We start from the raw sequence: 26,357 nt of genomic DNA on the forward strand, positions 1-26,357 counted from the left end.
AGGAAAGAAGCCATCTCCATAACATAAAAGTGCCACGTGAAGCAGCAAGCGCTGATATCAAAGCTGCAGCAAGTTATCCTGAAGACCTTGCTAAGATAATGAATGAAGGTGGCTACACTAAACAACAGATTTTCAACGTAGTTGAAACAACCTTCTATTGGAAGAAGATGGCATCTAGGACTTCCATAGCTAGAGAGGAAAAGTCAGTGCCTGGCTTCAAAGCTTCAAAGGACAGACTGACTCTCTTGTTAGGGGTTAATGTAGCTGGTGACTTTAGGTTAAAGTCAATGCTCATTTACCATTATGAAAATCCTAGGGCCCTTAAGAATTATGCTAAATCTACTCTGCCTGTGCTCTATAAATCCAACAAAGCTTGGATTGACAGCACATCTGTTTACAACACGGTTTACTAAATATTTTAAGCCCACTGTTGAGATCTACTGCTCAGAAACAAAGATTCCTTCCAAATATTACTGCTCATTGACAATGCACCTGGTCACTCATGAGCTCTGCTGGAGATTAATGTCTTCATGCCTGCTAACAGGACACCCATTCTGCAGCTCATGGATCAAGGAGTAATTTCAACTTTCAAGTCTTATTATTTAAGAAATACATTTTGTGTGGCTATAGCTGCCATAGATAGTGAGTCCTCTGATGGATCTGGGCAAAGTAAGCTAAAAAACCCTTCTGGAAAGCAGTCACCATTCTAGATGCCATTAAGACCATTCATGATTCATGAGATGAGGTCAAAATATCAACCTTAATAGGAGTTTAGAAAAAGTTGATTCCAATGCTCATTGATGACTTCGAGGGATTTAAGACTCCCGTGGAGGAATAACGGCAGATGTGGTAGAAATAACAAAAGAAGTAGAATTAGAAGTGGAGCCTGAAGATGTGACTGAATTGCTGCAATCTCACGATAAAACTTGAATGGATGAGGACTTGCTTCTTATGGATGAGCAAAAAAAGTGGTTTTTTTGAATTGGAATCTACTCCTGGTACAGGTGATATGAAGATTGTTGAAATGACAGCAGGGAGTTTAGAATCTTATATAAACGTAGTTGATAAAGCAGCTGTACGGTTTGAGAGGATTGACTCCAACTTTTAAAGAAGTTCTACTGTGGGTAAAATGCTATCAAACTTAGCTTTGTAGCTTTGTATGCTACAGAGAAATCGTCTGCGAAAGGAAGAGTCAATCAATGCAGCAAACTCCATTGTCGTCTTATTTTTAAAAATAAGAACCTTCAGCAACCACCGCCCTGATCAGCCAGCAGCATCAACATCAAGGCGAGACCCTCCACCAGCAAAAAGATTACAACTCACTGAAGGCTCGGATGATGGTTGGCATTTTTTAGCAATAAAGTTTTTTTTGGCTGCCTTGGGTCTTTGTTGCTGCGCGCGGGCTCTTCTCTAGTTGCGGCGAGCGGGGGCTGCCCTTCGTTGCGGTTCGCGGGCTTCTCATCGGGTGGCTTCTCTTGTTGCGGAGCACGGGCTCTAGGTGCGCGGGCTTCAGTAGTTGTGGCACTCGGGCTCAGTAGTTGTGGCTCGCGGGCTCTAGAGCGCAGGCTCAGTAGTTGTGGCGCACGGGCTTAGTTGCTCCGCAGCATGTGGGATCTTCCCGGACCAGGGCTCGAACCCGTGTCCCCTGCACTGGCAGGTGGATTCTTAACCACTGCACCACCAGGGAAGTCCAATAACGTATTTTTTAATTAAGGTATGCACGTTGTTTTTTTAGACATAATGCTACTGCACACAATAAACTACAGTATAGTGTAAACGTAAATTTTATATACACTGGGAAACCAAAAAATTTATGTGACTTGCTTTTTTGTGGTGGTCTGGAACCAAACCTGCACTCTGAGGTTTGCCTGCATATTCACCATGTTGGGCAACCATCACCACCATCCGTGTCCCTAACTCTTTTCATCTTACAAAATTGAAAATTCTGTATCCAGTAAACATTAACTCCAAATACCCCTCTCCCCCCAGCCTCTGGCAACCCCCATTCTACTTTCTGTCTCTATGAATTTGGCTGCTCTAGGGGCCTCATATAAGTGGAATCATACGGTATTTGTCTTTTTGTGACTGGCTTCTTTCACTTAGCATAATGTCTGCAAGGTCCATCCATGTTGCAGAATGTGTCAGAATTTCTTTCCTTTTTAAGGCTGAATAATATTCTATTGTATAAATATACCATCCTTTGTTTACCCATTCACCCATCCATGGACCCTTGGTTTGCTGCCACCTTTTAGCTATTGTGAATAATGCTGCAATGAACACTGGCATGTGAGTATCTGTTTGCATCTCTGCTTTCAATTCTTTTGGGTTTAATCAGAATTAGAATCACTGGATCATATGGCAATTCCCTATTTAATTTTTCCGAGAAACCACCATACTGTATTCCATAGCACCTGCACCATTTTACTTTCCCACCAGCAATGCAAGAGGGTTCCAGTTTCTCTACATCTTCACCAATGCTTCCTTCCTTCCTTCTTTCCTTTTTTCTTTCTCTTTCTTTCCTCTTCCTGTCTTTCTTTTTCCTTTCTTTTCCTTCCTTCCTTCCTTTTTCTCTTTCTTTTCTTTCTTTTTCTTTCTTTTCTTCCTTCCTTCCTTTCTCCCCTCCCTCCCTCCCTCTCTCTCTCTCTTTCTCTTTATATTTGCCATTCTAATGGGTATGAGGGAGTAAGTTGTTTTTTACATGGGAGAATCATCTGTATGTTTGCACGCAGGCAGGAAAGATCCGGGAGACCAGGAAGTTGATGCTAAAGGAAGGAGAGAGGAGAGGTGCTGGAGCGATGCCCTGGAGTTGGGAGAGATGCTGAGATCCCGAGCAGAGAGGAGGATGCCCTTAGCCAGCAGCCTGGGTGTTTATCCGTAGTCACAGGGGAGAAAGCTGAGGCCCTGGGCACTGATACGGTGGGAGGCTAGATGTGGTGGGAGAGCCCGAGGTGTCCTCTTGTGTTTATTTTATCCCCTCAGTGAAATGGGCAGCCAGGTAACCAGCTGACGGTAATGGTGGGGCGAGGTCAGAGGTTTGAGGAGAGAAGACGGGGTGTGAGATAGTGTCTCTAAAAGAGTGTATGGATGGTGGAGGCTGGGAGGCTGGATAATGGCTCCCAGAAAGACGCTGACGTCCAAATCCCTGAAATCTGTGAATGTAACTTGGCAGGATCTTGAGATGGGGAGATTCTCCTCGATTCCCTGCGTGGGCCCAACGTAGTCACGTGTGGGAGGCTGAGGGAGATTTGACTATGGAGGGTATTACACTGCTGGCTTTGAAAATGGGGGAAGGAGCCACAACCCAAGGAATGAAGGTGCCTCTAGAAGCTGAAGGCAAGGAAACGAATTCTCCCCTAGAGCCTCCAGAAACAGACTCTCCTTTAGAGCCTAGCCTCCCTGGTGACCCCTTGATTTTTGACTTCTGATCTCCAGAACTACAGAGAATGAACTTATGTTTTTCTCATTTGTTACAGCAGCAATAGTGAACCCAAGCAGGACCCTGTGGGGCTCCTGGGCACGGAAGCCTTTCTGTGTCCCCTGTTTCCTGAGTGTAGGGAATAGACTCCAGCCTCCATGACCTTCCCTGAGTCCCAAAGGGCAGATTCAAACAGATGCTAATCAGGGAAGGGAGGGGATGCAGAGACAAGGGAGGAGCGGTCAAGAAACACTAGTGCAGCCTTGGGGCAGGGTCCTGGTTCCACCTAAAGCGATACACATAGCAATAGCTTTGAGCTCTTCTGCAGAACTAAAACCTCCAACAAATGGAAGGTGTTAACTGCTTGATGAAGCATTCTTCATTCCAGAGAAGGTCATGGTTTGGCAACCCCACCCTTAAACCATTGCTGTAAAACTCCTCACCAAATCCCCCTCCCCACACCAGGTAGGGGCACACAGTTTTTGAGGGCACAGGCCCATTATGTCCCCCTTTCCCTGGCAAAGCAATAAAGCTATTCTTTTCTACTTCACCCAAAACTCTGTCTCCGAGACTCGATTTGGCACCGGTGCACAGAGGCTGAGTTTTTGGCATCAAGAGGAGGTCCGGGAAATCACCAAGAGTAAAGATGGGTCCGGTGAGGGAGTGACAGAAAACAGGGAAGGATTCTGAGTGAATTCAGGGGCCAGGGTCTCTCTCCCGTTCAGGCCTTGACATGAGGAAACCCCTTTGCCTGCAACCTCCTCCCAATCCTTTATTCTGGAGAACTCCTGCTCATGCCTTAGGAACAGGTTAGAGGTCACCTCCAGAACCCTTCCCCTGATCCCCTGGCTGTGGCTGGGGTCTTCCTCTGCTCCCAGAGCCGCTGTGCTCATCTTGTTACCCAAAAACTGGGTTTGCCTCTTGGTGGGTGTTGAACAAGCCGAAGATCAAGAGAAGGAAGGATTTATGATTACTTGCAGTTAAGTCAGGAGCACACGAGGGATCTCTCCCAAAGCAATGTCTTCCCGAACAGCAAAATTGGGGAAGTTTTAAGTTAAGTGTACATGCATATACATGAAGGGGCTTGGGCAGCAGGCAGAGTCCAAGCTTTAGTTGATTGAAGTCACGAGGGTCAGAAAAGGTCAACATCCTCATCCCTCAGGTCCCAGTTGATCTGGTGGTTGATTGCATCAGGCTAATCTTCACCATTGAAACAGAACTGGGAGTCTTTACAACTGATACATTATCTTTGCTATTGTTACTTCTCTTGCCCGACTGTTGTTTGTTTCTTCATTCCTTTGCTCAAGATCATTGATTACTGAGACCTGTTCAAGGGCAAGCATTGTGGCCAGGTTTAGGTCACAAAACAGCTTAAGCCAAAAATGGCTTCTCTTCTGTCAAGAAAGCCATCCCGGACTTCCCTGGTGGCACGGTGGTTAAGAATCCGCCTGCGGGGCTTCCCTGGTGGCGCAGTGGTTGAGAGTCTGCCTGCCGGTGCAGAGGACACGGGTTCGAGCCCTGGTCTGGGAAGATCCCACATGCCGCGGAGCAACTGGGCCCGTGAGCCACAATTGCTGAGCCTGCGCGTCCGGAGCCTGTGCTCTGCAACAAGAGAGGCCGCGATAGAGAGAGGCCCGCCCACCGCGATGAAGAGTGGCCCCCGCTTGCCACAACTGGAGAGGGCCCTCACACAGAAACGAAGACCCAACACAGCCATAAATAAATAAATTTTAAAAAAAAATTTAGGCATAGACCCAGCTATACACACCTTGCCACCATAAAAAATCTCAGAGTTTCATTGAAAAGAAAGAAAAGGGGAATGTCTCTTGGAATAATAAACATTAAAAAAAAAAAAAAAAAAAGAATCCGCCTGCCAATGCAGGGGACACGGGTTCGAGCCTTGGTCCGGGAAGATCCCACATGCCGCGGAGCAGCTAAGCCCGTGCGCCACAACTACTGAGCCTGCGCTCTAGAGCCTGCTTGCCACAACTACTGAAGCCCACGTGTCTAGAGCCCGTGTTCCTCAACAAAGTGAAGCCACCGCAATGAGAAGCCTGCGCACCGCAATGAGGAGTAGCCCCCGCTCGCCACAACTAGAGAAAGCCCACATGCAGCAACGAAGACCCAACGCAGCCAAAAATTAATTAATTCATTAATTAATTTAAAAAAAAAAAAGAAAGCCATCCCTGGTTCTCTTTCTCCAAGGACCCCCTAACTTACCTGCTTACAGTCTGAGCACGCAGTGATGGGCCTCATAGGTGTCTCCGAGACTGGGGCCTCCTGGAGGCCAGTCTTGTTCCCCTGAGTGAGGAGGGGCAGCACATGAGCAAGCAGACCTGCAGAGACCACCGCAACCCTAAGAGAGGGCCCAGGAGACCAAGGTGATGGACGGGGCATGTGATGAGGGCATCTTTGGAGGCCAGCTGGGTGGCTCTGGACAAAGAGCTGCCTTCCCACTGTTCACAGGCCCGAGGGCACAGCCCGGCTCTCAGCTGTAATGCGGGTGCTTCTGGGGTCCCGCCACAGCCTGGACTTGTCAGACTCCAGTGGCCATGAGCCATTCTCCCCCTCACACTGGTGTCAGGCACTAGGACCATGGACATACCCCAGCTCAGATCTGAAGACAGAGCCAGCAGTCAATGTGTAAAACAAACGAAAGGTTTATTTATAAGCAGGAATGCTGTCTGGGATACATACAGTGCAAACTCTCCTTGTCTTGGGATCAACACAAGCCCACAAGCTGCAAAACTGTTACCAAATTAGGTCGAATGGACCCCCCACTTAGGCCCTAGCCTGGCTGAGGCCCCCTGCCTTGGCAGGGAAGGTTCTTTTTCCATTCGGATTCGCACAGCCAAAAACAAAACCGAAGCTGAGATTAGAGCAGCGCGAGATTTATTCAATGGCCAGGGAATGGAGAAGCAGGAACTTAGTTCATAAATGCACTTCTCGCCTTCATGGTGAGAGGGATTTGCTTTTAAGGAGTAAGGACAATGGGGGTTAGAGTGAGACGAATGATGGGGAGGCAAATGCATTACTTTTCTGGGAAAGAGGCAGGGTTTTCCTAGAAATGGGGTGCCATCCCTTTTCTGTCCTTTTTTGGTCAGTGACTTCCGGTCACAGCCATTGTAGGTGTGTCATTTAGTAGCTAATGTAGTAAAATCAGTGTAGAATGAGACTCAGGGTCTCCTAGAGGTCAGATTCATCGCCATCTTGGTTTCAGCTGGTCCTATCCAGTTTTTGTTTCCCTCTTCCTATAGCTTCTTTGTGTCCAGACCCTGTGACTTAAAGGCGTATGTTAGTTCCTGTTCAAGGGAGGGGTTGGTGGGTTTTGACCAAGGGTCTGGTGGCAATTCTGGTAACAAAATGAGGCCACACGCAGAAAGAGTCTCCTTCCAATTCATCCCTGTTCTGCTGGGGTGATGACAATGAGGCCTGAGGTCCTCCCAGGACAGTCCACCAGGGGGCAGAAGTGCTCCACGGCCGTAAAGGGTCCAATGAGGTTGGAGACCCTGGCCAGCCCAGGCAGAGGGACGTCTTTTTGATTCCAGAGTGGGAAGCCTTTCTTCACTCCATGGTAATGGCTGGGCTTCTCTTACCCTCCAAAAGTTCAGCTGCCAAGTTCAAGTCCAGTGGAATTTTTCAACAAGGGATCCAAGTATCAGGAACCCAACAGTCTTCTCAAGGAGGCCCCCATCCCCCTTCCTTCCAGAATCCGGTTAAGGCCACACTTGTCCACTGTCTACAGGGCCTGGGCATGCGTTTGGGGGGAGTGGGCTGACTCCTTAATGGGGAAGAATCCCTCGGCAAAAGTGTTAGCTTCGGCTGCTTCTGGCAGGCCATTTGATCTGACAACATGGGCTACACAGAACCACAACACACAACACAGACACGCAGACACAGGACTGGCTCTCAGCATCTCACGACCACTCAGGATCTCGGCGGCCACAGTACCAAAGTGGCTCCGAGGCTCCACTGGGACCTGGGACTCCAAGAACAGTGGGAGGGGGGTGGGAGAAACAGGAGCACCTCCCCCTTGGGAGGCAAAGGAGGAAGGTCCAGGCTGAGGTAGGAGGAGATGGCTGCAGGGCCTCAGTCATCTCCAGTTCCTGAAATTCCCTGATAGGAAAAGGTGTGGCCTTGGAGCTCCACACCAGACAGTGGGGGAGGGGAAGCTCAAACTGGGGGTAAATGGGAGTGAAGGTCAAAGGCAGAGGATACAAACTCTGAGTTTGGCTTTGTTAACACTGTTGGCTTGTTTATCCCCAAGGTAGCTAATGGGTTTTTTGTTTTTTAATTGCCGCATGTTAAAACTGGATATTTTTTTTAATTGCCACATGTTAAAACTAGAAGATTTCCGGTTAGAGGTTTGCCATCTTAACCAGGTCACAGCCCTCATTCAGGCTGCCCGCCTGGGCGCTCTGGGAATCTGGTTTTCACCCCATGGTACAAGATGGAGCTAGCAGGAGTGGATTTGGAGGTGGTGCTTCCAAAAGTCCTGAGCTAACCTGGGGGACTCCTGTCCCCTACAGGGGTTGCCACCCGCTCCCTGCACAGAACCATCTGATTGATGGCACCCACCCCTACTACCCCCACTGGGACCAGCCTGCAGTCTCACATTCAGGCTACAGCCCTGCTCCTTCCCCACTGCCCCTTCTCCAAGGACGATGCATGCAGCATCCCTCCTCCCCAGCAGGAAGCCAGAGCCGGGTAGAGCCCAGGGGTTAAAAGAAAAATAAAAACCAAAAATGACAAGGGCTCCAGGAACCAAGCATGCAGGACCGGCTGGAGGGGGCAGCTCTCAGAGAGGCAGGGGATTTGTCCCAGGCTGCCCAGCACCTCCGTGTCCACCAGCCTTTCAAGAGAGACACACACCATGACAGGACACACCATGACTCTCCCTGCCTTGTTCTGCCTGCAGGTGAGAGGAAGGCTGAGGCCGTGGAAGCCGCTAAAGGAATTTGGCCCAGAAAGAGTCAGAGTCCTGCGGGGGAGGGGCCTAGAAAGACCAGGGGTTGGTCCCACCCTGGCTGTGACACAGCCCACGCCAGACTGGTTAGCTGGGCTTCATCCCGGCATCAGGCACACCGAGGGGCAGTGGCTTCTCCTCTGGGCTCTGCAGCAGAGTCTCTGGAGCCCCCGGCTGGGACTGGAAAGGGCATTCCTCCTTGGAGAAGGGGACCTGCTCATCTTTCGGGGAGCCGGAGGGGCTGGTGTCTGTGTCCCTCGTGGAGCTGGCCTGGGAGGGGCATTGAGAGCTGTGGTCAGAGCTGCTGCAAACGTTGACGATGCAGGTGACATTGACCTGGGTCCCGTGGCCACCAGACGATGCCTCTGCTAAACACAAGACAGGAGAAAGTGGTCAGCTGGGGCCTTGGAGTGGGGGGGTGTCTTCACAGCCTGCCTCCTGCCCGAGAGGCAGATTAAGACATGCGGGGAAAGAGCACTGGGCCAGGAGCCAAGAGGCCCTTGTTCTAGCTCCGCTTTGCTGGGTAATCTTGGGCAAGTCCCGTAAACCTTTGTGTGCCTCAGTGTCTTCACCTGTCCAATAAGAATACCCCACCCAAGTCCCCACATAGATGAGAGGAGACAACTATATAAAGCAAGTGAAGGTGTTCCAAGAACAAAACACACTGCCCACAAAGAACCGGAGAAGTGAGCCAGGACAGGAAGGATACATCACAGGGTACTGGTGAAGCAGTAAAGATGAATTACCTTCCCGAAACTGCAGCAAGGCATCAGCAGCCCTGGCCACACCAGCTATGAAAAGGCGAGACCCCTGTCACTGGCCCGTCATCTCTATGCCAAGGAACCAACACCAAAGGGCTTGGAAATTGCTCCTTTATGGAAATTAAACATTGACCCTGAACTTGTCTTCAGCCACAGCAAATCTTTTCCTTCCACATAGAGCTGCCTCTAAGATTTCATAAATCTGGGATTCCAGGATGGGGTGTGGTGGGGGCATAGTTTGTCCTCATCACTGAGGCTGGGATGCCCGGAGCTCCGCAGCCTGACAATCCTGGGTTTGGATCCCTGCTCTGCCTCCATAAACTTGGCCAAGTCACTTAAACTCTTGGAGCTTCCATGTGCTTAGCTGTGAAATGGGTCTAATGACCCTTTCCATCCCCTTGAGGCAAGGATGACTCTGCCCTGTTCACTGCCGTATCTCCGGAGCCTGCGTGGCTCCTAGAGACGGGGTGACAGGCTCAGTGAAGCAGGGGTTCACACTGGGCCCATATATCCTACCAGGTCTTCTGTACCTCGACTTGATTCCACCCCCATCTCCCATCCAAACTGCTCCTCCCATCTCAGTTCACACGCCTGCCATCCACCCAGAGGCTCAGTCCCAAAGCCTGGGACCCATCTTTCTCTCACACCCCACATCCAATGCACCAGCAATTCCTACCTGGTCCGCCTTCAAGTTCACCACCTCCTGAATACCGCCTGTACCTCCATCCACTCCCTGGACTAGTGCAGTCTCCACCTGTCTCCTGGCTTCTACCTGGCCCCTCTGCAGTCTGTTCTCCACCAGCAGCCCCAGAGCCAGATCATTCTCTTGGCTGCTCCAAACACAGTTCTCACCACGGCCTATGAGGCCCTGCACAACCTGGTGCCTGCCTTCTCCCCACCCCATCTCCTGCTGCTCTGAGATCCTGGCTGGGTTCCCTCCAGCCATGCTCACCTCCCTGCAGCTCCTTGAGCCCTCCAAGCCTCAGGGCCTTTGCAACATGCTGCTCCCTCAGCCTGGAACATTCTTCCCTATTCCCATAGCTCGCTCCTTCCTTTACTTGGGCCTCAGCCTGGAGGCCACCTCCTCCAAGAAGCCTCCGTGGCTTCCCTCTCTAAAGGAGGTTCACTCGTGCCCATCCATCACTCCCTGTGTCCCTCCCTCTGCTATAATCTCCAGAGCCCCTAGCTCCGCCCACTGTGCAATCCATTTCTGGAGTCCCTCATTGGGTTCTCCCCCACCAGGCCCTGAGTCCAGAAGGGTGGGGCCTTTCTGACTGTTCCCTGCTGTGGCCCTAGTGCCTATAACAGGGACACATGTGAATGAATAAAATCCAGCCCACAGGTGTGTTCTGTTCTTGGTGGTGGTAGTGTTTTTAAGTGAATTGGCTGCCAACATTTAAAATTCAGGAGTTTACATTTAAAAAATCTGGATTTAGAGCTTCCCTTGGGAGCCAGATGGGGGAGAGCGGGCTATGCAGGAACCACAGACCTGAATGCGACTGGCAGCAAGGGCTTCAGGGCACAAGTTCAGCCCCGCCTCCCCTCCCAGCCCTGTGGGCATCTGAGTTTCCTAACTAGCGAGCGACTAAATGGTGGATAAGCTGAGGAGATCAATGTAAGGGCCGGACACAGAATAGCCCCTCAAAAAGGATGGTTGCTGCTGCTGTTACTATGGCGACCTGAGTGTCCAAGTGTTGCCGGGAGGACTGGCTGTTTGTTTTCCAGTCTAGTTTGTTTCCAGACTCCAGGGAAGCCCGGGAGGAGGATGGAGCTGGTGAGCTACTCTGCTCAGAACAGCCCCAAACAGGCTGGGTGGAGGTGGGGTGCTGAAATCATGGGGCCGGAAGGAACTTTCCACCCTGTGCCTCCACAGCACCCAAATGTCACCCAGAGTCACCAAGGCCGTGCATACTGTGAACGAGACATTGCGGGGGCAGACGGGGGACCAGGAGGGGTCACAGACCTGAGGTTTACCCATTCGCACAGTGGGGAGAGGTGCTCGGGTGGGACGGAGAGGAGGGGAGAGCAGAGGCCAGACAGACAGGCGCGGAAAGAACAGAAAAGAGACAGCGGGCAGGAGGGGTGGGCAGACACGGTCCGGGCTCCCCAAGGAGGAAGCCACACCAGGATGCGTGTGGAGGAGGTGTCACAAAGAAAGCGGAAAGATGAATCTAAGAGGTAGAAGAAGACCAAGAGCTTTATATTTGGATCTCATTTATTCATTCGACAAACGTTTAGGGCCACCTGCTATGTTCCAGGCACTGACCCAGTCCCTTCCTTGGGGAGCTCTCAGGCTGGGGTGGGGGGCACTGACAAGACAGCACACTGATGAGGGTGGGTGATGATGGGAAACTAGAAGTGGGACGCCCCAGCCCACTGCCTGAGTCAGGAGGCAGGTAGTGAATGCTGTCGCAGCCCTGCCAAGGAGCTGCCATGCTCATCTCTAGGACAGGAAACTGAGGCTTGGCGGGGTTAAGGAGCCTACCCAGAGTCTCACGGCACCAGAGCGGCTGGGAGGGCATCTGGGAACGAACCAAGGCCACGGTCATTCCTTGACCCGCCAGCCAGCACTGCCAGGTGAGAGGGGGAGATGCAGGCCAGTGGGCTTGGCCTCTCACTACAAAACACGCCCGAGGAAGCCCCAGGCTTTCTGGGGGACCCCCGCAGGGGCCTCCTCCAATGTGGGCACTGCAGATGCCCACCAGGGGTGACACTGGTCACAGACCAGGTCCAGGGCTAAATGCAGACTGTGTAAACAGGACATGGGCTTCTCCAGACCCCACGTGGGATCCGCAGTCCTGATGCCTCAGGCCCAAAGGGACCGGACTACAGGCACAGTGAGTGAAGTCCCAGGGACAGGATTTACTCATTCAGCTTTCCAGGCCGACTCTGGACCCCGAGAGCCCAGGGGCGATTCCTGGCTCTTCTGTTTACCAGCTGTGCCCTTGAATAAGCAGTTTAACCTCTCTGAGACTCAGTTTCCTCATCTGATAGGATGAGGAAATATAATAGGTATTAATATTATAAAAACAATATAATATATAATTATAATATATACTATAATAATATATTAATAATAAAATAATATATTATCTAATACAATATATAATAATATATAACAACATACATAATATACAATAAATATACAATTATGACATATTACAATATTAACATATAATGTTATATGCTATATGTATTATATATAACATTAATGTCTAAGTTAATATATTAATATAACATTTATATACAATATTAATATATAATATATGCTACATATATCATATATAGCATTAATATAATATCAATGTATTATTCATATATTGATATATAATATTTACATAATATAACATTATGTTATATGCTATTTTACATATTATATATTATATGTATTATAATATATAGGAAAACTCCCTGCCTGGATACTGGGGACGCAAAGGATAAGCTGAGATGGTCTAGAAGGAAGGGTGTTGCTGGCGCAAGAACCCACAGGGCAAAGGTGGGAGGGACTTGGGGGTTCCAAGAACAGAAAGAAGCTTGTGGCTCAGCTGCACCTGAGGGGGCAGAGGGCAGGAGGCTGGAGGGAGGCCCAGGCTGGTGGTGCAGAGCTTCCAGTGTCCTGCTAGGAGCTCAGGCCTCATCCTGCAGGGGAGGCCCAGGAAGAGACAGCTCAGACAGAAATGAGGAAGAAACACACTGGGGTGGGGGGCAGGGGAGGAAGCCAGGGGGGCTCCCGCCTCTTACCTGAGCTGCCGCAGCTGGCCGGGGCCTCCCCAGACCCGCCGGCCTTCTCCACGCCCGGCGCCTGCAGCTGGGGCCTGGAGGGCGCCCTCCTGTCCGTGGCGCTGGCCGCGCTCTCCAGGGAACTGCTGCTGGAGCTTGGCGCCGTGGTCAGCAGGTGCTGCTGCTCGAGGCCTGGGGCACTTCGAGCCTTGTCAGCTGGCAGATGCGGCTGGATGGGGAGATGGGGGGGGGGGCAGTCAGCCCATCAGCCGGCTCCTCGCCCCCTCTTCCCTCTCACCACCATCAGCACTTCACAGTTCACACAGCACTTCTGCACATGCTCTCCACACACAGCACTTTTAGGACGTGTGATTCTCTGTGGCTTCTGTGATTAGCATCGCTGCCCTGTTGGAGTGTGAGCCCTAAGAGGGCAGGGGCCATGTGGCCCTGTTCACCAAACAGTCTTAGAGGTGAGGCAGGATTTTCACCCTCATTTTGCATAAGGAAGCAGAGGCCCAGAGAAGGAGAGTGACTTTCCTGAGGTCACCCCATCAGCACGGGGCGATGCGGCTCAGCCTAGCGGCCAAGGGCATGGACTCTGGAACCAGACCACATGCGTGCAAATCATGACTCCATCACTCACTAGCTCTGCAACCTTGGACAAGTTACTTAACCTCTCTGTGCCTCTGTTTTTCCATCTATGAAGGAAAGAATAACAACCTACCTCCTAGGGTTACTGTGAAGATTAAATGGCTGAGTTTTTGTGAAGTGCTCAAAACAGTGCCTGTTCTATCGTAAGCGCTGGTCAAGGGTTTGTTAAATCACGGCTCAGCAAACTACTGCCACAGACCAAGTCCAGCCTGCCACTGTTTCCGTACAGGCTGCGAGCTAAGGATAAGTTTTACATTTTTAAATGGTTGAAAAAAATATTTAAAGACTAATATCTTGCGACACGAAGTTATGTGAAGTTCAAATGTCAGTGTCCATAAATACAGTTTTATTGGCACACAGCCACGCCCATTTGTTTATGTTGTGTCTGTGGCTGCTTTCCCACTGCAATGGCAGGATTGAGGAGATATGACAGAAACCAGATGGTCCAAAAAGCCTACAATATTGACTGTCTGGACCTTTACAGAAAACGTCTGCTCGCCCTTGTGTTCAATCAGTCAATCCAGTGTAGACAGTCCTCTCATTTAGGACCCTCAGCCCTGCCGTCTCGGCAACACTTTCCAGATTCCATTCCCCAAGCTGCTCTGTGACTCTCCATCTTTTTCTCATAAAACACAAATCCCAGCAACAGTAATAATAAAATATTAGCTGACGCCTGAATCCATCCAATGCCAAGCACTGTGCTGAAGCCTCTCCAGACACTGTCTGCACTGATCCTTCCAACAGCCCAGTGTCATCCTCGCTTTGCAGATGCGGAAACCGAGATCCAGAGAGGTTGAGTTACTTGCCCAAGGTCACAGAGTTAGGACGTGGTGCATCTGGGCTAAAACCTACACACCTTTCCTGGGTGTTTGGGGTTTCAGCCCCAGAGGCTCAAGACAAGGTGCCCCATTTCGACACCCGTGCTGGGAACCCCTGGAAATTTCACTCCAAGGCGGTTGCCTGTCCGCACCAACTGAACAGGTGCACAAGCCCTTGCCTTGGGGTTCTGGGCGATCACTGGATTCCAGAAACAAGACAGAGGGGCCACATTCTCACCCACTGCCCTGGCCTGCCCAGGACGAGAGGGTCCAGGGTAGAATGAGAACTGAGGCGAGTAAGTGCTGGAGGGATGCAGTCTAGCAGGGTCAGGGAGGTGAGGTCACAGGTGGAGAACACAGGAAGGACACAGGTGCCAATCCCCGCAGCCCCCAGCCCTGCCTGAGCCTTGCGTATCCCGAGGTCAGCTCACAGACTCTCACTCCAGGCCAGAAGGATCCTTTGCAAGCAGTCCCCGTGAGGCCACGGAGGCCCAGAGAGGGTGAGTCCCCTGCTCAGTAACACACAGCGGGTCCGTGGCTCAGTGTACACTCTGGCTCAGTGCACCAGAGCTGCGTGCTTCCCACTCAGTCCCACCTCCTTGGTTCACCACCCCCAGCTTTGGAGGAATGGAGGGCATTTCAAGTTCATGCTGAACCTTCGCTCAGATGGTCTGACCTTGGTATTGGACCCCACCCCCAGCCCCGCTCGGAGCCTGGACAGGCAGGGGAGAGGGAGGGGGAGGGAGAACATCCAAATGTCATTCTTCACACCCCCCAGAGAAGGGGCTTTTCAGCCTGCGTCCCACTTTTCTGCTGGTGGTTAGGGCCGGGCAGAACAGAAACCTCCAAAGGTCACAGCTTGCCTCCCTCCCCCAAAAGCCACGAGTCGCAAAGTTCAGGAAGGCTCTGAGTGGGGCAGATGTATTGAGTCCTGTTCCTTGGGCTGGGACCCCAGGAAGGGGAAGCCCTGAGCGGGCTCACTGAACGAACAGGATCCCAGCCGGCCCTCCTCACCTCCCAGCCTGGCCCCGCCATGGGCAGAAGCAGAGACCCTGGCAAAGCCGCTGCCTGAGCCTGTGTCTGTCTGCATATGTGAGCGTGTGTTCCTGAGATTCATACACCTGTATGTATAGGTGTTAGGGTGTCTGAAGTGTGCACACACGTGTGTCTCTGTGTGAGGGAGCATGTGTGCATGTCTGTGAATGGTGCAATGAGCTTGTGCGCTGGAGGTGGTGAAGAGAGGCACTCCTAAGTCTGTGTCTCAGGCCACCCATTCGTTGTGCGACCTTGGGAAAGGTACTTAACTTCTCTGAGTCCAAGATTCCTGGGCTGTAAAACTGGGGCAATAATCATACTGCCTGTGTCACAGCATGGCTGTGAGACTGAACAACGCTCAGTACTGTGCCTGGCCCCCATGAACATTCTCCCTCTTTATGAAACGAGAGCCTGCGTGAGTGTGTCTGTGGCTGTGATTGTGGGTGAGCTCACACGTGTGGTTACGCTGGCCTTTTCTGAACAAAGGGAAGCCACCGTCCTGCCGTGCCTTGGCGTTACAAGGAGGGACAGGGAAGTGCTGAGTCACTGTGCTTTCAACCCCAGTGACCTGGGCCAGGAGCATTATACTAGGCCGCCGTTAGCAGCACCACTGCCAGCCGGCTGAGGAACGGAGTGGGGCGCAGGCTGAGCATGGGGGTGAGGGCAGGGCTGGGAGCCTGGGGACTGAAGGGCACCTGGGAAGGGGACCAACCTCTGAGGGCAGTCCCTGCTGGGGATGGGGGTGCCTGGAACAATTCTGAACATCTGCAGTGGGCGAACAGGACGGTGGGTAAAGACAAGCCCTGCAGATTCAGACTGAGTTTCGAACCTGGGCTCTGCCACTCGCCAAGTGGCCTAACCTTACACAGGTACCTGAACCTCCCTGAGTCTCAGTTTCTTCATCTGTGAAATAGGGGTGACGACACTGTGTACCTCACAGGCGGCGTGTGAGGATGCAGGGCCTGGCCCGGGGCTCAGCCAGTGGGGCGCTGGAACCAGCTCAGACTTGTGTGTGTTTCTTCCCGGCTCCACATTCAGTAAGTAGCTTGAAATTGGCCATGGTGGGAGCGTTTATAACACAGAAATGAGTGAACTCCACAAATCAGGGTTTTGGGGTTTTTTTCCCACCTGGAGGGCCAGTTACCAGCACATCCCTGGGCTCTACATGCAACAGCACTCAACAAACAGCAGTGGAGTCGCTCACATTCAGTGAACACAAAACTCAGTGAAGGAAAAGGGGAAGCGGGGGCTCCAGGCCACAGCTGAGACAGCTTTACTGCACTCAGTACTGGGAAACACTCAGTCAGCAAAGAGAAAGTGGCAGCTGGGTGCCGGGGTGGAGCTTAGAGAGCGCACTTGCTCTATGGACCACTAGGCAGCAACTGTCAGTGTCACTGAACTGAAGCCAGAAAAAGGAAGGAGTGGCATTCACACACCGGGGAAATGGGAAATAGTTTGAACTCCCAAACCAGTGTTTCTGTCTGCTGAAATACCGTAGGGCAGGTCAAAGAGCACTGGGCCAGGAGTCCAGAGACATATTGATGTGTGACCTTGGGCAAGTCATTTTCCCTCTCTGTACCTCTTTTCTTGTCAGGACAATCAGGAGATGAAATCAGTCTGGTCCCTACCAAGTCCAAAACCTTGTGTAAACCTCAGGCACTGGGCCACCAGGACTGAGCTTCACCCTAGCACAGTGGTTTGCAACCGGGGGTGATCCTGTCCTCCGGGGGCCCTTTGGCAATGTCTGGAGACATTTTGGTTCTCACTCCTGGGAGGCAGTGCTACTGGCATCTAGTGGGGAGAGGCCAGTGATATTGCTGAGCAGACTACAATGCACAGGACAGCCCCTCATGACAAAGAATTAGCAGGCAGGGTTGAGAAACCCTGCCCCAGCAGGATGGGGGACATGGCGGGAACTCCTTGGACTCTTGTTTCCTCACCTGTAGAACTGGATATAAAAACCTGCCCTGCCTACCTGGTGCAGGGCTGCAGCAGACACCATGTACTGGCTCACCCCACACCCATTTCCAAGCCCTCTCCCTGGTTCTCCTCTACCATAAAGGCTAGGAAAGCAAAGCACCCCCTTTTGCAGCCTCCCTTGCAGCTAAGGGTTGTCACATGATACCATCTGGCCAATGAGACAAAAGGAGAAGTCTACCCAGGGCTTCTAGGAAAGTGTCTGATTTCCTGTAAAAGGCACCATGGCTGTCCTGGCCATTTCCCCTCTTTTTCCTGCCTCAAATCTGGAGGTCACATATGCAGTGGTGATCATCATCTTATGACACAGGCCACAAGCAAGAGAACAAAAGCCAACACACCAAAGATGGCAGAGCCTGGGGTCCTGCTGGCTTCACAGAAGGATGCAACCAAACCGCTCCAGCAGCCATCAACCCCTCAACTTTGTGGTGTGACAGAATATAACGCCCTTTTAAGTCACCCTAATGGTTTTGGTTACTTGCAGCCAAATGCCTTCCTGATGGAGAAATGATGAAATACTATGTTGGTGTTCTGTTTCTAGCAAAAATCCTGCACAGACCCTACTTCATAAAAATGATCAGAGGGTGAAGTTGGGGGAGGACCCAGGCCCAGACCCCTAGTCTTAACCTCAACTCCAGAGATGACCCCCGAGGCAGGACCCTCTGTGGAACACTTGGGTACCCTAGCACACAGTTTGAAAACCACTGCTCCATGAGGAAGTGCTTTGTAAACATGATGGAGATGCTGAGAACTGTTGCCAGCTGGGTGAAAGGCACAGCCCTGCAAGCTGGCTGAGACACTGTCCCCATTTAACGGTGAGGAAACAGCCATGAGCAATTTCATGTCAGTCCAAGGTCACACCATGGGTCCATGACCACACGCTTGCCACTGACACCACTAACCCCTCTGCTCCCTGATGTGGCCTTTCACACTCAAGTCACCTTTACTAGCCCCAGCGACAGACCCTGGCTGGCCTTTTCTCAGCCTCCCAGGGCTCTGCACACTGCCTGACGCTGGACAGACCAACCTAGAGAATTCACTGCTTCCCGTGGGACAACCCAGCCCAGCAGGAAGAAGACAAGGGGAGGAGGAGGGGGAAGGCAGAAGGGCACTCACCACCTTGGCGTCTCCGTGCAGGCAGAAGGGCTTCTCTGCAAAGAGGAGAGAGGGGACAAGTCAGAGAGAGTGACTTCCTCAGGTCACATCTGTTCTAACTAGGAGGGGTCACGGGGCCCAAGCAGAAGCAGTCGGAGTAGGCCCAGCCCTGGGGGGAGCAATTACCTATCAGACAAGGTACACAGAAGCCCCCATACCCAACTCTCCAGCCAGCCCTCAACACCCCCACAACCATTCTTCAGCCTGCCCCCTTTGCTCATACCATGCCCCCTGCTTTGCATGCCCTTTCTTTCCTGCACTCATGTCTCCATCAAAATCTTGCCCAGCTCAGATGCCACCTGCTCCAGAAGGCCTGAACCCCCAGGATTCCCAGACAAGAATCCTGGACTCCTACCCTCTTGGATAGCCCTGAGGGCATCTTGCCTTTTAGTAGATAAGTTAGTGGAAGTGCCTTCCGCCCCAGGCTCTAAGCTCCTAAGAACAGGGACTGCCATACCCAGCTCTGTCTGACCCATAAGGCTGTGCGGCTGTGCCCAGTGCTGGACTCAGAGGGGTGCCCCAGAAAAGCTTCCTGAACAGATGTGTAAATAGACGGATGAAGGAAGGAAGGATGGAATCTTACTTTTTTTCTGGGTCATGATGACACAGTTCACCAGGACTAATATTAGCAGACCCAACGCTGTCACACCTACAATCAGTCCTAGAACGAAAAGAGAAGTTCAAAACAGCTGCAAAAAGCAAACTCAAATGTACCAGGGACCAGGCAGGTCAGCTGACAACCAAAGATGACTGGGGTCATCGCAGGCGAGGGGCAAGCCAGTGCAGAGGCTCTCAAATTTGATTACAAAACAAACCAAAATCCGTGCACCAAACGAAACGTGTCTGTAGGCCACGCTCAGCCCAAGGGCCATGAGTTTGAGCCCTCAGGCCTGATGTAGTCCTAACCCCAGAAGGGAAGCCCATGAGGTGACCTGGCCCAGCCCACTGTCAAAGCCTAATGGGTTCGTCAGAAACGGCAACCAGAAGACCATCTCCACTGTCACATAAAACGTTGACCCTACCTCTCCCCACCCAGTAATTCTTATTGGCATTAGTAAGTCTTGCAAGAAGGCAAGTCTCAACGCTACCTACATCCCAGGATGGCGTACAGGGTCTAGCCCATAACAAGCTCTTGGTAAGACTCTAAGACAGGAGGGAGGGAGGGAGGAAGAGAGGGAGGAAGGATGAACGGGCCCCCTCGTGACTTACCAATGGGAAAAGAGATGTTTGCTGTGTTGCGCCCTTCAACTGGGTAACTTGGAGGACCTGGGACCATCGTGAGCCGGACGGAGGTGCTTGGAGCCATGCTGGGCCCTGGAGTCGGCTCCACGTGTTGGGATCTTGTGAGGGCTGGGCCCGGGGTCCCTTTCAGGGTGGGGAGCACAGACGTGCAGACTGCATCCATCTCTGAGGTGCCACGGACGGCCACCGAGCTACAGCTGGGGGAGGAGGAGGCTTGGTCAGGGGCAGCAGGGGACTGAAAGGCTCAGGGAAGCCGGGCTCACTCGTGGGAGCTGGGCCAGTGTGCAAGGGGCCCAGCAACTGGGTTAGGGGAGCGGGGTTCGTGTGCCACACCCTCTTTCAAGACTTATGTCCCCTATGTCCCCACCCCACCATTCCCCATGCTCCCCACCCAGTCTTGACTTCCAGGGCAAAAACTCTTGTTCACCATGCTGCCTGTTCAGGGACCCACCCACTGTCAGATAAACCAGTCCTGGCACTGAACAGGGCTCGGCAATGCCTCAACCCGAGGGAGTAACTGGGGGGATTCCGGCCACCGCGGCACACTGTTCTGTGCTCTAGGCCTCATGATCGCCCAGGGACAGCCCCTCCTTGTTCCTTCAGAAGCAGAGGATTCAGCCACTCACATCCGGTGGGGCCTGCAAGTGTCCGTGGATGACGTTGTGTCGGAGAACGTCCCTGGGGCACAGGGAGCGCACACCACATTTGATGTTGCAGTTCCTTCAAGAAAAATCAGAAACTGTCACCAACTCAGATATTCCATGGAACAGGTGCGCCTTGGCCCTAGGGGAACTGGAGACCTTGGGGAAGAATGAGGGGCCTGAGGAATTCGGTCTGCACCTCTCCCCTTTAACACAAACACACACACACCTGGGCGGTCTGTCCTTAACTAATTCTAGTGACTGTGTCTTCCTGGGGCACCACCTGATTTTCCAGTAGGCTGGGGCTTAATTTGATCCACCTCTGGATCCCCAGGGCCTAGCACACAGGAGGTGCCTGGTCAGGAGTGCTGGAGGGAAGAATGAATCGGGATGGTTGGACAGATGGGTACCAGGCACCTGGCCACCACTGACGACGTTCCAAGGAAGGAGAGGCCCAAGGGGGTCCCCAAGGACCTCTGGCCCTGGCCCCATACCCGGTCTGGCCACGCCGAAGCCAGGGCCACATTTGCGCAGTGGCACGCACAGCCGGCACCCCTCCTGTCTTCCCAGGGTGCAGTACCAGCCCGGCTTGCAGGTGCAGATGCGGTTCTGTTTTGTTGTGCAGGCTTGAGTTTCCAACTGGTCTAGAGGAGCGAGAAGACAGCCGAGGGTCACTCCTGCCTCCACCAACCCCACCCACTGCCACGCCCACTCTGTCTTCCCACCCAGCCCCACCACCCCCAGACAGCTCTGATCTCCAGCAGACGGCTGAACCGCCCTCCGGACGGGGCCAAGAGACTGCTGGACACAGAGTCTCCATCGCAGCATGAAGAGCATGCCTGCTTTCCCAAGCATAATGTCCTCAACTCTAAAAACGGGCACCACTTTCCCACTGCTGCCTTGGCCTGCCTGCCCCAAGGGGCTAGTAAAGAGGATTCGGTGAGACAGAGGATGACAGTGCCGCTGATAAAAAGTAAAGAGCTGTACCTGTGCCCTGGGGCATGAAAACAAAGGTCTGGGATAATCCCAGCCAGCTCCCAGGCAAAGGGGCCGGAGTGCATGGTGGCCAGGGGAGGATGCCCAGGACTTGCCCTCACTCTGGGCCGACTCACCAGAGCTGCAGCGGGAGTTACAGCTAAAGCACGCGGGGACCAAGTTCCAGAGCTGGGTGTATGTGCTGCTCTCGCAGGAGTCACACACGGTGTCTGAGGTCTTGTTGCATAAGGAATGTACGTGGTAGCCTGAGAAAGCAAGGCCAGGAGTCTCAGCGGAGGAGGGGAGGGCTGGGGGGTTTCTGCCGGGACCCTGGGCTCATCCTTTGTCCTCCAGAGCCCCAGAGTTGTGAGGCCTGGCTGGGAAGGCTCTTTGATGGAGTTTCGACTCTGCATCATTTCCCATCTAACATGTACCAGCTGTCACGCCATCTTTGAACCCCGTAGTGCTCATAAAATATCTTCCTCTCTGCTCTTTTCAGGTGCCTGGAATTCCACCATTGGAACCGCCTATTATTAGTCAATAACACTTTAGTTAGAACTGGTTTGCCGGTTCCTTTCTTCTTTATAGTTGGCTGAAATTCTCCAGCTGGGAAAGGTAAAAAAGGCAGTAGTAGTCATCCCTGGTATCCCATCAAGGATGAGGCCATGGGACTCCTGAAGGCCTCCAGAGACGGTGTGCCAGGGGGTGGGAGAACACCCAGGCAAACCTTTAAGAAGCTTCTCTTCTGAGTGCCTGTCCCCATTCTTATCCTGCCACCTTCACTGCTGTGCTAATCTAGTAACTTCTTACAGAGACCCTACCGGTTAACAGAAGAAATAAGAGTCACTTCCCCTGGGGTCTCTTAAAATGGCCATTGGAGATGACAGGTACATATGTGCCTGCCCACATCTCAGGCTCAAAGCTCTTCAGTGCCTTTCTGGATCCTGCAGAATAAAATCTAAACTCCTTACCATGGTCCCTGCTTACTCACTCTAGGACACACGCTGTTCTCCACATTCACCAAAGAAGCTAACACCTCAGGGCCGTTGCACATGCTGTTCCCCCTCCCGTATGTTTGCATAACTCACTCCCTCACCTTCTGCATGTCTCTGCCCACGTGTCAGCTCCTCAGAAAGGCCTTCCATGACCACCCCATATAGAACAGCATGTCCTACTCTGTCTCTGTCTGCCTTCCCCTGCCTTGTTTCCTTCACAGACCATATGTCTATTTCTTCTACTGGTTTATTTGCCTAGGCTTCTGTTAGAATGCAAAATCCACGAGGGCGAGGATTTTGTCTGCCCTGCTCTCTGTTGTATTCCCAGCACTCAGAACAGTGCCTGACACTTAGCAAGTGCTTTATAAACATTATAGGAATAAATTATAAACAAATGAATGGATGGACAGCACCAGGTGTGGGGCCACCTGCCTCTCCCAACTGGGATTAGGCCTCAGGTCCACCATCGGTGAAATGGGTAGCAGTCACTGATTCAGTCAGATATGCACTGAGCACCTGCTATGTGCCAGGTATTGTGCCGAGTGCTGGGGATTCAGCAGAGAACAAGCCACAGTCCCTGTTGTGAGGAGCACACAGTGGGGGCAACAGAAGAGACCCAGGCCAGGATCACACAGTGTCAAAAGAGCTGCTGCCATGGCGGATGCCAAGGGCCAGTGGGAGTGCAGAGGAGGAGTCAGATCTGGCCAGGCAGTGCTGGCAGGCTTCCTGGAGGAGGGAGACATCAGAGGCCTAAGTGATAAGCAGGAGTGGACCAGGGGAAAGGAGTTGGGAAGTGCACCAAGCAGAGAGAAGAGCATGTGCAAAGGCCCAGAAGCAAGAGGGAGCAGGGGGTCGATTCATGGAACCGGTGGGAGCTCAGTAAGAGTCCAGGGCCATGACCTTGACCCACTAACCCCCATAACACACCCACTCCCTTCAAGGCACCGGCCCACAGGGACCCAGCCAGGCTGAGGGCAAGGGCCCCAGTGGCTGCCCTCACCTGGTGGACACTTGTTGCAGCACATCTGGACCTTTGTGTCGTAGTATTCTTGCAGCCGGCACGAGCTTCCGGGCTCCGGGACATAGGGGATAAACGCAGCCTGGAATGGGGAAGGGGAGGACAGCCATTAGCATGGCCACCCGTGGATCCTGCTACGCTGTACGCCCAGATCCCCATCTTGCGTCCTGCAAGTGTTTGGCCTTCTCCCTGCTGGGGCTCTACTGACATGGGGATTTCTCCCTTTGGTGGCGGGGTGGGTAGAGGTAGAAGAAGGGATAGTCCCTGCCTTCTTTCACCTCCTCCTCCTTCCTCAGTGTAGCACACTCATGTCTGCAGGCGGAGACGCGGAACCAGCTGGCCGGAGTGGGGGGCCAGCTCCTCACACCACATGGGGCAGAGGCGAGGCCTTGAAGCCTCCCAGAAGACCACAGCGAGCGGCGGAGTTCAGCACAAATCAGCCGTGCCTAGGTTGCCTCGCCTTCCCTCTTGCGCCTGGTAATCACCCCTTTGTCCTTCCAGCTGAGTGCTGCCTCCTCTGGGAAGCCTTCCCGGACTCCCCCAGGCGGATTCAGGTTCCTCCTGCTCTGGGTTCTCTCTAAACACTGAATATGCCCTCCTGGCGATCATCTCATTGTGCTGAAATGGGGTACCTTCTTGTCCTCCCACCCTCGCAGGCACATTTGCATGCACACGTGCGTATACCCATGCACTTAACACACACAGACACACACACATACACATGTCTGCAATGCAAAGGGCAGAAAAGACGACCTCATCACCTCTAGACCCTCAGCTTCCAACATGGGGCCCACAGCAGAGTTTGGGCTCAGGAGAAGAACATTTGTGGATGACGATAGTTATATTTCTGGAGCACTTATGGGGTGCCAGGAGCTGGTCAATGTGCTCCAGGTGCCCCACGTAGAGGATGTAGTTGCACCCCGCACAGATCCCCTATACCAGCAGGGCACCCATCTCCAGCTGTCTTGGGTGTCGCCCCATAATGGCTCCCAGCCCTCAGGTGGGACCAATGCTGTGACACTGTTCACGCTCCAGAGCATACCCCCCAACCCGTGGGGTCAGAGGGCATGGACTGTAGGGTGGCAGGCTGTCACTGGCCTTCCCCTCCCCCTCCACAGCACCACCAGGGAGGCATGACTGCCGGAGCCAGGGGCAGGTGGGCCCCTGGCTGGTCCCTGCATCCAGGACAAGTGGGCCTGGAAACCCAGCTGCCTGCCCCACTCGGCCTGGCAGACCTACCCTGGCTGCACACAGCTCGGCGCCAACAGCTGGAAGCATCAGGGGGACGACCCCCAGGGGCTGGGGAGCGATCTGTGGCTCTTGTTGCCCCTGTGCCCTTGGCCGAGCTGCCTCCTCCGCCTGGTGACGGTTCGCTGTCACCCCAGAGCCTGGCGTGTATTGATAGTTAGGTGCTCAGGGCTCACTCACCTCAGCAGTGGGCTTGATTACAGTATCATTTCCTGGAGGGGTCCAACCTGGGCACCAGGGACACCAAGCCCTAACACGGGTGCACCTTCCATGCTGATCGGCCCCTGAGGCCCATCCCTCACCCACACCCTCACCCCAGGCCTGGTGCCAAACCCCAGGAAGGCAGCTCTAAGGAGGCTGGGAGAGACGCAGGCCAGCAAGGGAAGTGGGATCCATTCTGCATGACCCAGAGCCTAAAAAGTAACTTCCATCCCCATCTGGACTGTAAGCTGTATGCCCATGGCTGCGCCCGCATGCACACACACACACATTCTCACACACATACACATTCTCACACACACCCACACACACTCACTCACACACACATCCACACACTCACTCACACACACACATTCACACACTCACACACACACATTCACACATTCTCACACACATTCACACACACATTCACACACTCACACACACTCACACACACTCACACCCACACCCACACACTCACTCACACACACATTCACACACTCACACACACACATTCTCACACACATTCTCACACACATTCACACACACACACACACACACACACACACACACACACACACACTCACTCAGTCCTGATACTTCCTCCCTCCCTGTTTGCTCCTGGAGTAAAGCCCCTTCTCGGGGCTCCTCCCACTTACTGGAGGTGGGGGGTCACTGCCTGTGTCCAAAGCCCCTGGTGGGGGGTCTATTATAATGCCCACTCCCACCGCAAGGAAGGGGCAGGAGCCCAGGGGGTGGGCCCAGGAAGCTGTACTGTTAAAAAAAAAGAAAAGGGGGCTTCCCTGGTGGCGCAGTGGTTGAGAATCTGCCTGCCAGTGCAGGGGACACGGGTTCGAGCCCTGGTCTGGGAGGATCCCACATGCCGCAGAGCAACTAGGCCCGTGAGCCACAACTACTGAGCCTGCGCGTTTGGAGCCCGTGGTCTGCAACAAGAGAGGCCGCGACAGTGAGAGGCCCGCGCACCGCGATGAAGAGTGGCCCCCGCTTGCTGCAACTGGAGAAAGCCCTCACACAGAAACGAAGACCCAACACAGCCAAAAAAAATAATAAATTAATTAATTAAAAAAAAAAAAACAAAAGAAAAGAGAAGAAAAAAGAAGAGAAGAGAAAAGAAAAGAAAGAAAAGAAAAGAAAAGAAAAAAAGAAAACCTGCCCAAGTGATTCCCATGCTCCACTGCTGAGCAAACCTGAGCAGCACGCAGGCCAGAGCAAGATGACCTGGGGGAGCACGTGGAGGAGACCTAGCAATCAAAGGCTGGGGGAGCCCCGAAACCAGAGGATCGTGCTTCCTGCAGCCCCCTCCGCACCATCATTCCACTGCACATTAGCTGCAACGGAGGGCCTAACTGCCCCCCACCCCGGGCCCCCTGCAGCCCGCTGTGCCTCCCACTCTCAGCACCCCGGGCGGCAGGCTCCCCCCCCCAGACAGCATCCTGAGGGCAGGGAGGGGTCACACCTCCTTCCCTCGAGCCCCCTGCTCCCCAGGGTGGCGAGCACAGGTCTCAAGGACCCTGCACACGG

The 26,357-nt window shown here is 52.9% G+C and overlaps 1 protein-coding gene across 2 annotated transcripts in view; it reads right to left on the bottom strand.

Annotated features, from left to right (window-relative positions):
* Positions 1 to 6,051: 6,051 nt before the first annotated feature.
* TNFRSF1B (TNF receptor superfamily member 1B) overlaps positions 6,052 to 26,357 on the bottom strand; it is a 36,456-nt gene continuing 16,150 nt past the window's right edge. The window contains exons 2-10 of one of the 2 annotated variants that reach the window (XM_082417323.1): positions 23,352 to 23,451; positions 21,494 to 21,622; positions 20,876 to 21,025; positions 20,367 to 20,460; positions 19,708 to 19,937; positions 19,082 to 19,159; positions 18,460 to 18,494; positions 12,884 to 13,091; positions 6,052 to 8,746 (exon numbers count right to left, since the gene is read on the bottom strand). In XM_082417323.1, coding sequence (XP_082273449.1) covers positions 8,469 to 8,746; positions 12,884 to 13,091; positions 18,460 to 18,494; positions 19,082 to 19,159; positions 19,708 to 19,937; positions 20,367 to 20,460; positions 20,876 to 21,025; positions 21,494 to 21,622; positions 23,352 to 23,451 — 1,302 coding nt within the window. In that variant the 3' untranslated portion in view covers positions 6,052 to 8,468. Of the gene's footprint in view, positions 8,750 to 12,883; positions 13,092 to 18,459; positions 18,495 to 19,081; positions 19,160 to 19,707; positions 19,938 to 20,366; positions 20,461 to 20,875; positions 21,026 to 21,493; positions 21,623 to 23,351; positions 23,452 to 26,357 lie in introns of both variants that reach the window. The other variant, XM_082417324.1, reaches the window with a different exon arrangement.

The sequence above is a fragment of the Balaenoptera physalus genome (genome assembly GCF_965194825.1).
Source record: "Balaenoptera physalus genome assembly, chromosome: 1".
NCBI lineage: Eukaryota > Metazoa > Chordata > Mammalia > Artiodactyla > Balaenopteridae > Balaenoptera > Balaenoptera physalus.